The 11,858-nt window shown below is 44.7% G+C and overlaps 2 protein-coding genes across 2 annotated transcripts; one reads left to right on the top strand and one right to left on the bottom strand.

The window, feature by feature from the left end:
* Nucleotides 1–275: 275 nt before the first annotated feature.
* Nucleotides 276–8,908, bottom strand: NABP1 (nucleic acid binding protein 1). Its single transcript, XM_077830007.1, has 6 exons — nucleotides 8,608–8,908; nucleotides 8,023–8,161; nucleotides 4,337–4,408; nucleotides 2,539–2,614; nucleotides 2,198–2,264; nucleotides 276–469 (listed from the first exon to the last, which is right to left on the bottom strand). Exons 1-6 carry the CDS (start codon nucleotides 8,696–8,698, stop codon nucleotides 276–278), a joined length of 639 nt encoding a protein of 212 aa, XP_077686133.1. The 5' UTR covers nucleotides 8,699–8,908.
* A 1,811-nt stretch (nucleotides 8,909–10,719) lies between these two features.
* On the top strand, nucleotides 10,720–11,544 carry LOC144272397 (testis-specific serine/threonine-protein kinase 6-like). The gene has a single exon (XM_077830402.1). It carries the CDS (start codon nucleotides 10,720–10,722, stop codon nucleotides 11,542–11,544), a length of 825 nt encoding a protein of 274 aa, XP_077686528.1.
* Nucleotides 11,545–11,858: the final 314 nt, after the last annotated feature.

Genomic DNA, 11,858 nt, shown 5'->3' with positions numbered 1-11,858 from the left:
ATCCAACTAAAATTTGCTCCCACTTTTTAAAAATTCACCCCAGTTAAATTCACACTTTTACCCGGGCTCTCAAATACCCACCCCCCCAATTTCTGAGATGTAAGCAGCTTCACCACGTTTTCTTGAAGAAAGCAAGTCACTTCACTCCATAGACCATAAAGAAAAAAACACTAACAAAGGACAAACTTTTTCACAGTTAACCATAAATAAAAGTGCATTCAGTGTTCAAGTCGGGTGTATAGTTTAAGCAAGTTGTACAACCACATTTGGCACAGTCATCTTTTAAAGGCTCTGCGTGGGTCCCTCCCATTATTTACTGCGGTTAGAAGGGGCTGAATATTATTAGATGCTGGGATTGGTGGATTTACAGGTCCTCGTCCATTGGCTCTCCCAGTGCCTGCATAGGAGTGGGCATGATTGTAGGCCAATGGGAATCCACTGGATTCAGGTCCCGTTTGCAAACCATTTCCTAAAAAGACAGTAAAATTTTAATCACAAGTTCCACACTTTGAAATCACTGCTCTTCTGTGCAAACAGCCTTCGCATTCTGCATGGCTACTACATAACTACATAACACTGAGCTTTAGAATGGGGAGCAAAGTCAGGAGACCTCAGAACTCCAAATCACAGCCAGCTTTTTCCAACAGTAGCTCCGCAGCGATGACTGAAGCAAGAAGGCTGCAGACAGTTCGTGCTGCTATGATGTGGCATTGCATTCTTGGAGGGAGGGGCGGAGGGAAGTAACACCAGAAAGAGCAGAAGGAAAGCACTCAGTACAGCACTCATCCCACCCCATCCCACCAAACACAGAGAGAGAGAGAGAGAGAGAGAGAGAGAGAGAGAGAAAAAACAGTCTTGTGTGAAGCCGCTGTAGGGAGTGACAGCTGGTACAATGCTTGGGACAAAATACATGAAGGCTGAGAAGGCAAAAACAGTATGGAGGGTTGGGGGGGCGGGGGGGGGGGGGAGAAAATTAAAGATTGCACAGAAGCCGGAAGAAGGATAATGAGAATCAAGGAAAGAAGCAGGTCTCAAAATATAAGTGCGAATGCAATGGAATCAGGACAGTCCACCACCCAAAATGACTGGGTCATGAGTAGGTGGCGACCCAGCAATTAGGCTGACAGAGGACTTGCCCCACCCTGGTATTAAGGCAACCAAAAATTGGCTTCAGAGTACCACCCTTATTTGCTCAGCAGAAGTTTTTATACTTGAAGGAGCAGAAAGGACTCAAAGAAGTGAGATGAGAGAAGTGAAAATCTGCTCCCAAAGAGAAAACTGACAGTCACTGAGAAACGTCACCGGTCTTGTCGATCGTATCAGTTTGAGCTCAGACAATTCGCTGCCAGCAACAACTCTTGGATACACACGACTAGGGTTTGATTATTGGGTGCACCCATTAGGTAACCCCCCGGGGAAAGGTGCAAGTGAGCTTAACACCCACTCCGAGATCTCTGACACGTTTTCTTATTGAAGCACAATTGCTTTCAGTACAGTGCCGCCACACACCTGTCCTTATACTCTAATCTTCCTACTGCATAAGAGTTCAGGTCTCTGCCATTCTTCCCAGTTTAGGAAGTAACCCGCCAGGAAACGTGTGACTATATAGAGTCGGCGTTTAAGGCCAGAAGGGCCCACCAGATTATCTCGTCTGACCTCCTGCATATCAAACGCCACCAACCCCACCCAGCACGCGCATACTGAACCCAACTTAATGTTCACTGTGGAGCAGCACAAGATCAGGACTAATTACCTCTGGTTAAGTATTAAGTGCACATTTAAAACCATGTCTGGTTTAGTTCTGCCCCTTTACATTCAATAAGCAGCAGTGTGTTGAAAGCCGGGAGTTGAATTTTCAGAAGTACCTACATGATTTAGGATCATGAGTCACATTAACAAAGTCAGTGTGAAGTGTGCTCTTACGTGACTTAGGCACCTGCAAAAAGTCCTGCCTGAATAATTACTAATAGGGCCAATCCTGAACCCATTTATGATGGAAATATTGGTTTGAGGAAAGTTACTTTCAAATGTGCAAAAGTGCTTGTAAGATTTGGCCCTAGCTCAATGCCAGAAATCCACATTTTGCCCCTAGAATGTAAAACCCCTACGTTTCTCAACACTGAAAAAACAAGAATGAATCTAAGAGTTTAAAGTGTTTCTCGTTCTTTCACTTCCACAAAATAAAACAAAAACTTACCCACTGGCCCGAAAGTATAAGTACCCAAATTACTTGATGAAGAACTATTATTCTGTTCACCCTGTGCCTTCAGAGAAATATAGAGAGAAAAAATATGGGTCAGACACAGAAACTTCTTTGTGTTACAAAGGAATTGAATTTGTTGCGCATGTTTTTGTACCAGATACACATGAGATCCCCTCATCACTCTCCTACAGTTATTTACCACATCATTGCCATTTTTCTCTATTTCTTCTATGTGCTTCCTTGAGCACCATTTTAAAAGCCAGAAATCTTACTAGCCTGAAGTACTCAGATCAAAGAATATTTTATGCAAGAGAACCCCAGGAAGTTTAACATACCAGCTTGTTGTGCTGCCCAAGGTGGTCTGAGCTGGGCTCACTGAAGTTTGGCACTTCCGAGTATACCATACAAAACCTGAAAAGAAAACAAGAGCGTGAGGAGAGCAACAGAACAGTTTTTCATAAGGAGTTAGGAGAGAGTTCTTCAGTTTTTCCAAAGGGAATGGACACTTAGTACCTCCACATTACTAAGACATAAGTAAACCAGGCTCCAACCCGACAAAGGGAGCCCCTCCAAAGCATAAGAGACCAGTACAGTTTGATTCTTTTGAAGGATCAAGGCCTAAGATGTCATGTTTCCTTACTCAGGTTATTTCAGTCAATCAGGCAGAACACCTGGTATGCCTGCCTAGCACCATATTAACATTAAAGAGGAGTTCAAGAATTTCAGGGGGATACTAAAATTCATATCGTCCTTTTCCACTTAGTGGCACCGAGTGAGGGAATAGACCTATTGACTACGGCATGTAAATAGGGGGTGGGGAGGAAGAGGAGAGACTGGGATCATAGAACTCTGTGAAGTAAAATTGCTGTCCAAAACCACTCAAACTGGCAGCTGGTCCAGACCCATGCTGTGGGCCAGAATTAAGAAAAGTCAACATAAGGATTTCACCTTAATCCAGGCCTGTTATAGAGCAACACCCGTTCAAAAGTTGTACAGAGGGGGCCGAATCATTTGGCCTGAAAGGGACTCTCCAGTGTATTCCTTTGCATCGCACCTAGCTGGACTTTGTTATTCTTGAACCATCCAGTAGATGGGGCGTCAAGTCCTCAAACCTCTAAGGTGTTGGGGGCAGTGGCTGCCTTTTTATTCTATGTTTGTACAGCACCTAGCATAATGGGGCCCTGGGCAACGACTTGAGCTCCGAGATGTTTTGATAACACAAGTAAACCCTCTCTAGTGGGGACATTTCAGAATCATTCGCCTAATCAAAAAGAAATAGGTCCTTCATCAAGTATTTTTCTGGCTGCATCTTAAGCTTGTCACTTGTATTTGTTCTTGTTGAATAAGGAATAGCTGATCTCTTGCTTCTTTACAGCAACCTGTAACAGTCTAAGAGAATGATGTTTGCTCCTGTCTCAAATTCTCTTAATCTTTCTTCACCATCATGTTTCTCATCCTGTGATCAATTTGACACAGGACTTAAAATAAGGCCTCAAAACAAACAGATTATTCAAAGTGAGCTAAGAGAGCAGAGCAGAATTAATAATTGCCTAGCTCATTTTACACACTGTACTCCTATCCTTACGACCCACAGGACAGCAGGGAGGCAGGCTGAGAGGATGATCCCTTTTGCGCAACAGGGTGGAACTCATGATCACTGCAGTGTGTGTAAGCTCGCATTGCAGCTGCCTGCACTGTACCTAGCCTGTGGATAAACAGAAAATTCCACGTTTTCAATGCTGCAAGTCCTTGAACACGAGTGTGCTAACCCAAGAAGAGAAGTTTTATACCAGGAACTTGTCTGTTCTGTAAAACCGTTGGCAGATTGTACCTACAGAGAATGGCGGCCAAAGACCAGTAGATACCCTCCCTTCTGAGCACACTCCAGTGAAACAGGCCCATGGCCTACTGCTCTTTGCCACAACCAACCATATAACCACTGACAGGAGCAAGCAACCTATTGGCCTCTGTTAGAGTGAAGACTGGTAACAGCACTAAATCTCCATTTTGCTTTTTTTTTTCCCCCATCAAATCCTCCTAATAAGACCCACACTGGTTTACACTTCCCACAACCCACTGTCAAGGACAACGCTTGACCACGTACAACAGATGCGTACAAAGCGTGATACTTACTCCCCAATTTTCTGTAGCTCGCCTCCTCTTCCTGTGTAAAGCGTCAGACATCCTTTCCACAGAGACGCATACCTAGCCAAAAGAGTACCAATAACGTGTAAAACACTAGAAAATGATCAGCAGAATGTTCTCTGCTAACCAATACAGAACATTAACATTGAAAGAGATTTTGAAGAACTAGACCTGTCCTGTTCTGTACCAGCAGAAATAGAGTGGCTAGAATTCCCAGACTAAAATTCTCAGATTCCCTAAGATTATTTTACTCCAGAAGTTTCTAGTTACTCATGTATTTTCTGCTTCTACAAACAGCTGTTGGAAGCCCCATTAATTTGTTTGGATCTTCAAAACAGGCTAACAGCCACATCAGACTAGCATCAAGTCTGTCACAGCTATACCACTTTGGACAGGCCTTTCTGCTAGCCAAGCGCCATCCTTCCTGTCAGGCAGAAGGCAGACATTTTGCCAGGACCACCGTCCACATCACCTTGCAGCCCCGCCAACTGACTGACATACACAGTGTTACTTCTGCAGCGCGAATACTGGAGTGTTAATTCTGCAAGAGGGGAACCAGAGTGGATTTGCCTCCGTTCCATTGCAGAAAACAAGGCACAATGAATGTGTTAGACAACATTCAATGGGTCAAGAAGAAAAACTGCTTAATTTTTAGTCTAAGAGTTATCAGATGTAGTAGGTAGCAGCAAAATATATATTTACCCTTGAGAATCAAGTGATACGCAGAAATAAAATGCAATCTTTTTCAGTATGTGGAAATACACACTTGGAGATAGCATGAGGGTACCTTTGTCCAACTTGGCCATTTATAGTAGCATTTGACTTCAGGGATTGAAAATAAGTTATATAGAAATAAAGACAAGCAGTTCAGTTGTACTGAACCTACATGATAGAAACGTTACAAGGCTGGCAAAAGAGAGCCACAAATAAACAGAGGAAGAACCCTAACAAAAGGGGACGGATGGTCTTCTTGCTAAAACACCAGACTTGGACTGGTTCCATCCCCAGCCCTGCCATAGCTGTCCTTTGTGACTGTGACCAAGTTACCTCATCTCGCTGTGCTTTTACCTCCCCAGCGATAAAATATGGATAATAATTCTTCCGCCCACCCTTTGTCTGATCTAGTTAGACTGAACACGCTTTGGTACAGGAATTGTCATTCCACGCACAGCGCTTAGCACCGTGGGACCCCAGTCTCAGCCGTGGGACATAGTACAAATATAATAAAATTGAAAAATATCATTTCCTCCTGAATGCAGCACACAAAATAAAATCTCAATTAAAAAATGTAAGTGCCCTATTCCCTCAAACATAGTATTCAACCATCTCTAAATAAGGTGTAATATCAGTGGCCTTGCACTTAACATTTCCCCTTTTGCTTGGAACAAGATTTCTTTTATGCTGAATTCCATGGCTGGGCAGTTTTGTCTTATAACATGAAGGAAAAGAAGTGCTACGTAAGCTAAAGGGATATCAATCTCACATATACAATATACAGGAGAAAAACCCAAGCACTGAAGGATTAACAACTTCACAGAATTTCCAACACCACAGGGTTTTTCCATTGGCACAAGTTTTCAGTTTCAGTTCATAAAATGAGAAGGGTTGGCCATAAAACACCAGTCTGAATACAGAAACTTAAGTGTTTAGAATTTTGAAATATTAGCTGCTACATTGTCCTGCCCATGAACAACAAACAATAGGGAACACATGAGATAATGTCTGTTAATGCAGTGGAATCCCTCTAGACTTGGAATTCAGCATAGAAAGAAAGAAATGGAAGTTTTTATACACATAGATAGTGCCTAGCTAAGGGTGACTATTTTTAACAGTGACCAGACTGAAGGAATCAGATTACCCCATACATGTAAAATTTTAAATACACTGCAACAGCAATGTCATGCCAATTAATCCTGAGTTAAATACAAAAGTGAAAACTATCCTGGGACAGAGTCAACAGTTCTTAATGCAACTTGTACACCAGTATAAAGTGAAAGAGGATATGTTGTAAAATAAAGGCCAAAGTCAGATCTTTGCACCTGCCATTCAAATCTATTGTCTTCCATGAATGTGCATTGGTGCAAATGAGGACATAATTTGGTCCTAAATAAGTAGAACTGATGCTATTTCATGGCTTTATGTCTTGCAAGAGGTTCTTGTTTTTCCATAGTATGGACTACATTAATACAGATTATCTTGTTCGCCATCTGTCATCCCATTCACTCCCCCAGAGAACACTGTGGCAACTATAACAATTTATTTACAAAGAAATATGATATTAACAGTTACAACCAACATTAGTAACTTGGTTTTACACAGTATAGGCAGAAGTTTTTTGAGGCAGTCTAGGTAAAGTTTAGCAAAGATAGCTGTAATCTTCAAGGAGTCTGAAAACACACTGGATGTCAACTCCCAAAATTTTAAAGAGATGTCATTTGAGTCCATAACTAATAATGAAGATTTACTTCTGACCTTTCTATAAAGTAAATCTGAACAAGAATAACTGCAGAAATTCTGGTGGTGATATTCATTTCTTTTCATCCCCAACACAGAAATTACGTGAAAAAAATCAACCATTATGCCACTAACAATGACTCCATTGTAGAAACATTCTCAATTTTTATAACTATTGAGTAAAGAAGTTTGTGTGTTTTTAAACAATCCCTGAACATTTGAAACCAAAATACTTGTGTGTGTTGGGCTGCCAAATGAGAATAAAAGTGAATTTGACTAAAAAGAGAAATAAAAGTGACTAGTTTCTTGCGATTGTACAAGACAAGTGGAGAATAAGAGGTTAAACATAATTTTAAATTGTTTCAGTTTCATAATTTAGTGTCAGTGGGAGCATATTGTAAAACTTGAACATATGTAACCTGGCAGTGTCCCATTATATTGTAGCCATTACACATGAACAAAATACTGTATTTTATAACACTAATTAATTTTTTTTTTACTGACTAACTTCTACTCCCAGTTTTCCTGCCATTTCCATTAAATCCACTGTGAAGCAGACTACCTTCTCAGTGTTGCTTAAAGGTAATTATCCCCTCCATTCTCTATGAGCACAGTGCTACAGAAGAAGTGTTAAAATAAGAACATGGTTTTGATTTCACTCTCTGCATCTCTATCTTGAATGTACAGATAAAGAAAACTTTGTCATCCCCCCAGAACAGAATGTGAAACTTAAGAAAAGCACAGGAAAGCTCTTAAATACCATATTCTCATCTGAACAGCTTCTAGTGAAATACAGACATGTGACTGAGATGCAGACAGAGTGATCTACAAATCTCATTAAATTTGTGTGTTAGGTTTGAGGGTTGGGGGGAGGGGAGGCAAGGAGAGATCCTGAGGTTTTAATTTGATGATAGATCACAGGCTGCTGCCAGTGCATCAAGGAAGCAGTCCAAAATAGGCAAGCTGTGTCATGTTGCTTCTTTCACAGAGGAAGCCAAAGGCTATTCAGAATTCAAACCCTTTTCTTTAGTAATAGAGAAGATTTTTCCACATTCATTACAGTTCCAAAGTAAAGACACTGATCCTTCAGATCTTATCCACCCCACTGTAAAGTAGAGAAATGGTTAACCACAAGATCATTGAGCAACAAGTTATTTAAATAGCCAACAGTGAGGGGAGAGGCTGAGCTAAGCCGTATCCTGTCCCCACCCCATACATACCCTTTGGTCAATCGAATAATGTCCCCTGGCTGTATGAGACTTCCGATTTCATCCCACACTGAAATTGTGATGCTGCCAGTTTTGTCTGCTACTTTACAGGATCTCACCTCATGTCCATCTTTGGTTTTGGTAACTCGTCCTGTATGGGGAATTTAAAATAAACAATAAAACTTACAAACTGGAAGAATTCGTGCTGTCTGAAAATTTAAAAAAATAGTTTAGATGTTTTAGAGAGTTATTCCCCAAGTGTAATGGACCCGTTATACTAATAAGATCAAGAAGCAAGATCTTTAATACAACATAAACAGACAAGTATTTCCAGTGCAGAATCAATGGAGTTAAATTAATTTCACGATGGGATTCTCTCCCTTACCTAGTTGCCTGAACGAAAGATCTTATTTTAAAATAAGATAGGAACAAGGGAGTAAAGGAGGCTTCCGCCCTGCAAGGGAGCTGCTCTTGCTCCCCCTGGACGTGTGACCACGTGTCGGGAGTCAGCCCAGCACAAATGTACCCTCTCCTACCCCAGGAAGGAGAGGAAAGAGGGGAGGAGGAAAGAGACATGGCTCAGAGGGACCCACTTACCGATTTCCAGCACAATAAAGACGACATTTAAGTTTTTCAGTCCGGGTTTTATGTCTTGTATAAAGTGGTATGTGTCGTTTGCCATGCTCATGCTGCTGCTCAGGAAGAGGACACAGGTGCTGGGGCAGACTGAGCAGGACAAAGCATCCCTCGGGAGAGAAAGGGAGTCAGGGTGACCGGCCCAGGGTGGGGGGGAAGGTGTGTACACTTGGGGGGCAGCTATCAACCCGAATTAACAGACAGCAGGAGCTCTCGGAGCAGCCTTTTACAGCTTGAAGGTGAAGGCGATGGGATGAGGCTGGGCACTGTGATTTTTCAAGCACGGAAACTGGTCAGCTGCAGCTGCTGCCCCCACTGGTGAAAGCCGGGGGCAGCCCTGGCTTCTGGTCCCCCTTCTCACAGCACCGAGCCCCAGCACTCTCCCCGCCTGCTAGTGTGTTACAACAGCTCGGCAGCCGGCAAGCGCGCCCCAGCCCCCTGCGTGCCAACCAGCTCGCCCGGCTCAGGCGGGCACCCGCCGTCCACAGCACGCCCCCGTCCCCTCCTCCAGCTGCAACGCAAACGAAGCGGGGACGCTCCTGCTCCTGCCCTTTTATAGCCAGGCGGGCGGGCCCATCTCCCTCACCCCGCGGGGGTCGAAAAAAAGAGAACCGGGAATGGGGACAGGACAGAGCCAATCACACGGAGCCTTAGCCTAATTCGAGCCGCCCGCTCGGGGCTACAGCGGTCGCGGCTCCCCCGACCCTCTCTCCGGGACACACTCATTGAGGAAGCGGGGGAGGCGCGTGGAATGGAAGCGGCCGTGGAACGCGGAGCCTTCAGAATGGAACTCAATGTGACCCAGTGCTCCGAGCGAGTTGCTGATTGGCTGGGCTGGGTTCTTTTGTCCTCTGACCTGGAACGTTCGTACTTTTACTGGGTCTTTCCCTCGCCCTTTTGGAGTGGATTCAAGCCTGGTCCGCCCAGAGGACAGTGACACAACAGAGCCGTCCTGTCTCTCGCTCCTTGTGGGGGGCACAAGCCGGTGATCTGCTGCCTGTATTTTACAGACACACACACACTAGCCGCTGGTTGAGCCCCATGAACATGACTGGCAGAAAGGAGGGGTGAGGGAATGAGGAAATGAGCCATTTGTTTCCACGTTTAAAAAAAAAATGCTTTCTCATAACCACAACCAAAGATGGAGGCAGCAGCATTTAGCAAAGTGACTGCTGCAAATGTTTCTGCTTTTAATTCTGAAGAATAATCCACATTGAGTAAACCAAAAGTATAGCACCGGATCAGCTGGTGTCATTTCCAAAGTGGTGAAGGGAGTGCAAGAGTGTCTGGGATTATTATTTTCGTAGGAGACTTGGCACAATCTGGTTAATTGCGAAGGAAAATATTTACTTGTCAGGCATATTTTGATGAGTCTCAGAGGTAAATCATCTATGCTAAAGACAATCCAAAGAGGGTGTGAACACTACTGGAAACAGCAAAATCACCCTAACTCTTTACACAAGACCCTGTGTTGTAATTCCATGGCAATCTGGACCTCAGTCCTATGACTAAGGGTGAGTTATGGGATTCTGTAGCAAACTGCAGCTATAGACTTGTACAATAAATGCGGCCCTGGACAGCATGCTCATTCTTTCTCGCCCCTCCATTCGGCTGGGACTGGACTCTGTGTGTGTTTCTCCCCAGGTGTGGGTTTTTAATGTAATTTGTTGCTTTAAGTTAGAAACCTTTTGTTCCTAGACTTTCTAAATTAGAGATACATTTTTAAAAAGCAGGTGAAAATGCCTTGGTTACGAGCATACACTAAAAAGTCTGATTTTAGTTTTCTGAGCCTATGAAATCTGATCTTAAGTCTGTTAACTTAGCACTGTGGGACTCCTGGGTTCTCAAAGGGGGGGACAGGCGAGCAGCGGGGTTATATGACACGCCCAGTTACCAGTTTGTTACGACACTACTGGCACTTCACAATACCCAGTGTGCAGTGATGCGTCTGGGGCTAAGCGGCCCATGGACATATGGGAATGAATGTGTACGGGTGCCAAGCACAATGGGTTGAAGCCATCAGTCCCAAAAGTATAAACGAAGTCTAGTTCAGCCCCCAAAAGAGCCTGCACCATGTCCCAAGGGGACAAGCTCCTGAGTACTCTGGGCTACAAGCTAGGCCAGACCCTGGGTGAGGGCAGTTACTCCAAGGTGAGGGTGGCCACCTCAGCCAAGTACAAGGGCCTGCTAGCCATCAAGGTGGTGGATCGGCAGCGGGCACCGCCCGACTTTGTAAACAGGTTTCTGCCACGGGAGCTCTCCATCCTGCGGCTGATCCGGCATCCTCACATTGTACAGATCTTTGAGTTCATCGAGGTCTGCAATGGGAAACTCTACATCGTGATGGAAGCAGCGTCCACTGATCTGCTCCAGCTGGTGCAGCGACTGGGGAGAATTTCTTGTGTCCCTGAGGCCCGGGACATCTTTGGACAGATTGTGAGTGCCGTGCGCTACCTTCATGACCGGAACCTGGTGCACCGGGACCTCAAGTGTGAGAACGTCTTGCTCACCTCTGATGGCCGCCGGGCAAAGCTCACTGACTTTGGCTTTGGCAAGGAGGCACATGGCTACCCAGATCTGAGCACCACCTACTGTGGATCAAGTGCCTATGCCTCCCCTGAGGTGCTGCTGGGCATTCCCTACGACGCCAAGAAGTACGACATATGGAGCTTGGGCGTGGTGCTCTATGTGATGGTGACCGGCTGCATGCCCTTTGATGATACCCACATCCACAGCATGCCCCGCCGCCAGAAGAAGGGGGTCCTCTACCCTGATGGTCTTCCCCCTCTGCCTGAGCCCTGCAAAACCCTCATTGCCCAGCTGCTCCAGTTCAGTCCAGCTTCCCGGCCTGGGGTGGGACAAGTAGCCAAGAACAGCTGGCTGAAAGGGGAAGTCTAAAAAGAAGCAGCTTTTCCACTCTAGTTCCACATAGTCTAGCTGAGACACCAACTGTGCGGAGCTCCAGCAAGAGCGGTGTTTATCATGTGGAGCAGTTGGCAGGAGGTTTACGAAAAAACTGACCACATGAAGCTGGTGAGGGTAATTAACTGAGCAACAACCATGTGGTGTTGCTGACAAGGAGGGATTTAAATGGAGAGCAATCACACCAAGTTGTCAGCTGTGGATGGACTCTGAGCACATGGAGCATTGAAGTGCTGCCTGCTGACTACCACGTTTGTAGTACAGCCCCTGGGCAGTGTGCAGGACACTGC

The sequence above is a fragment of the Eretmochelys imbricata genome, chromosome 11, assembly GCF_965152235.1.
Source record: "Eretmochelys imbricata isolate rEreImb1 chromosome 11, rEreImb1.hap1, whole genome shotgun sequence".
NCBI lineage: Eukaryota > Metazoa > Chordata > Testudines > Cheloniidae > Eretmochelys > Eretmochelys imbricata.
Note: the sequence above shows the minus strand (reverse complement) of the source record. Positions and strands in the feature narration are given on the sequence as shown.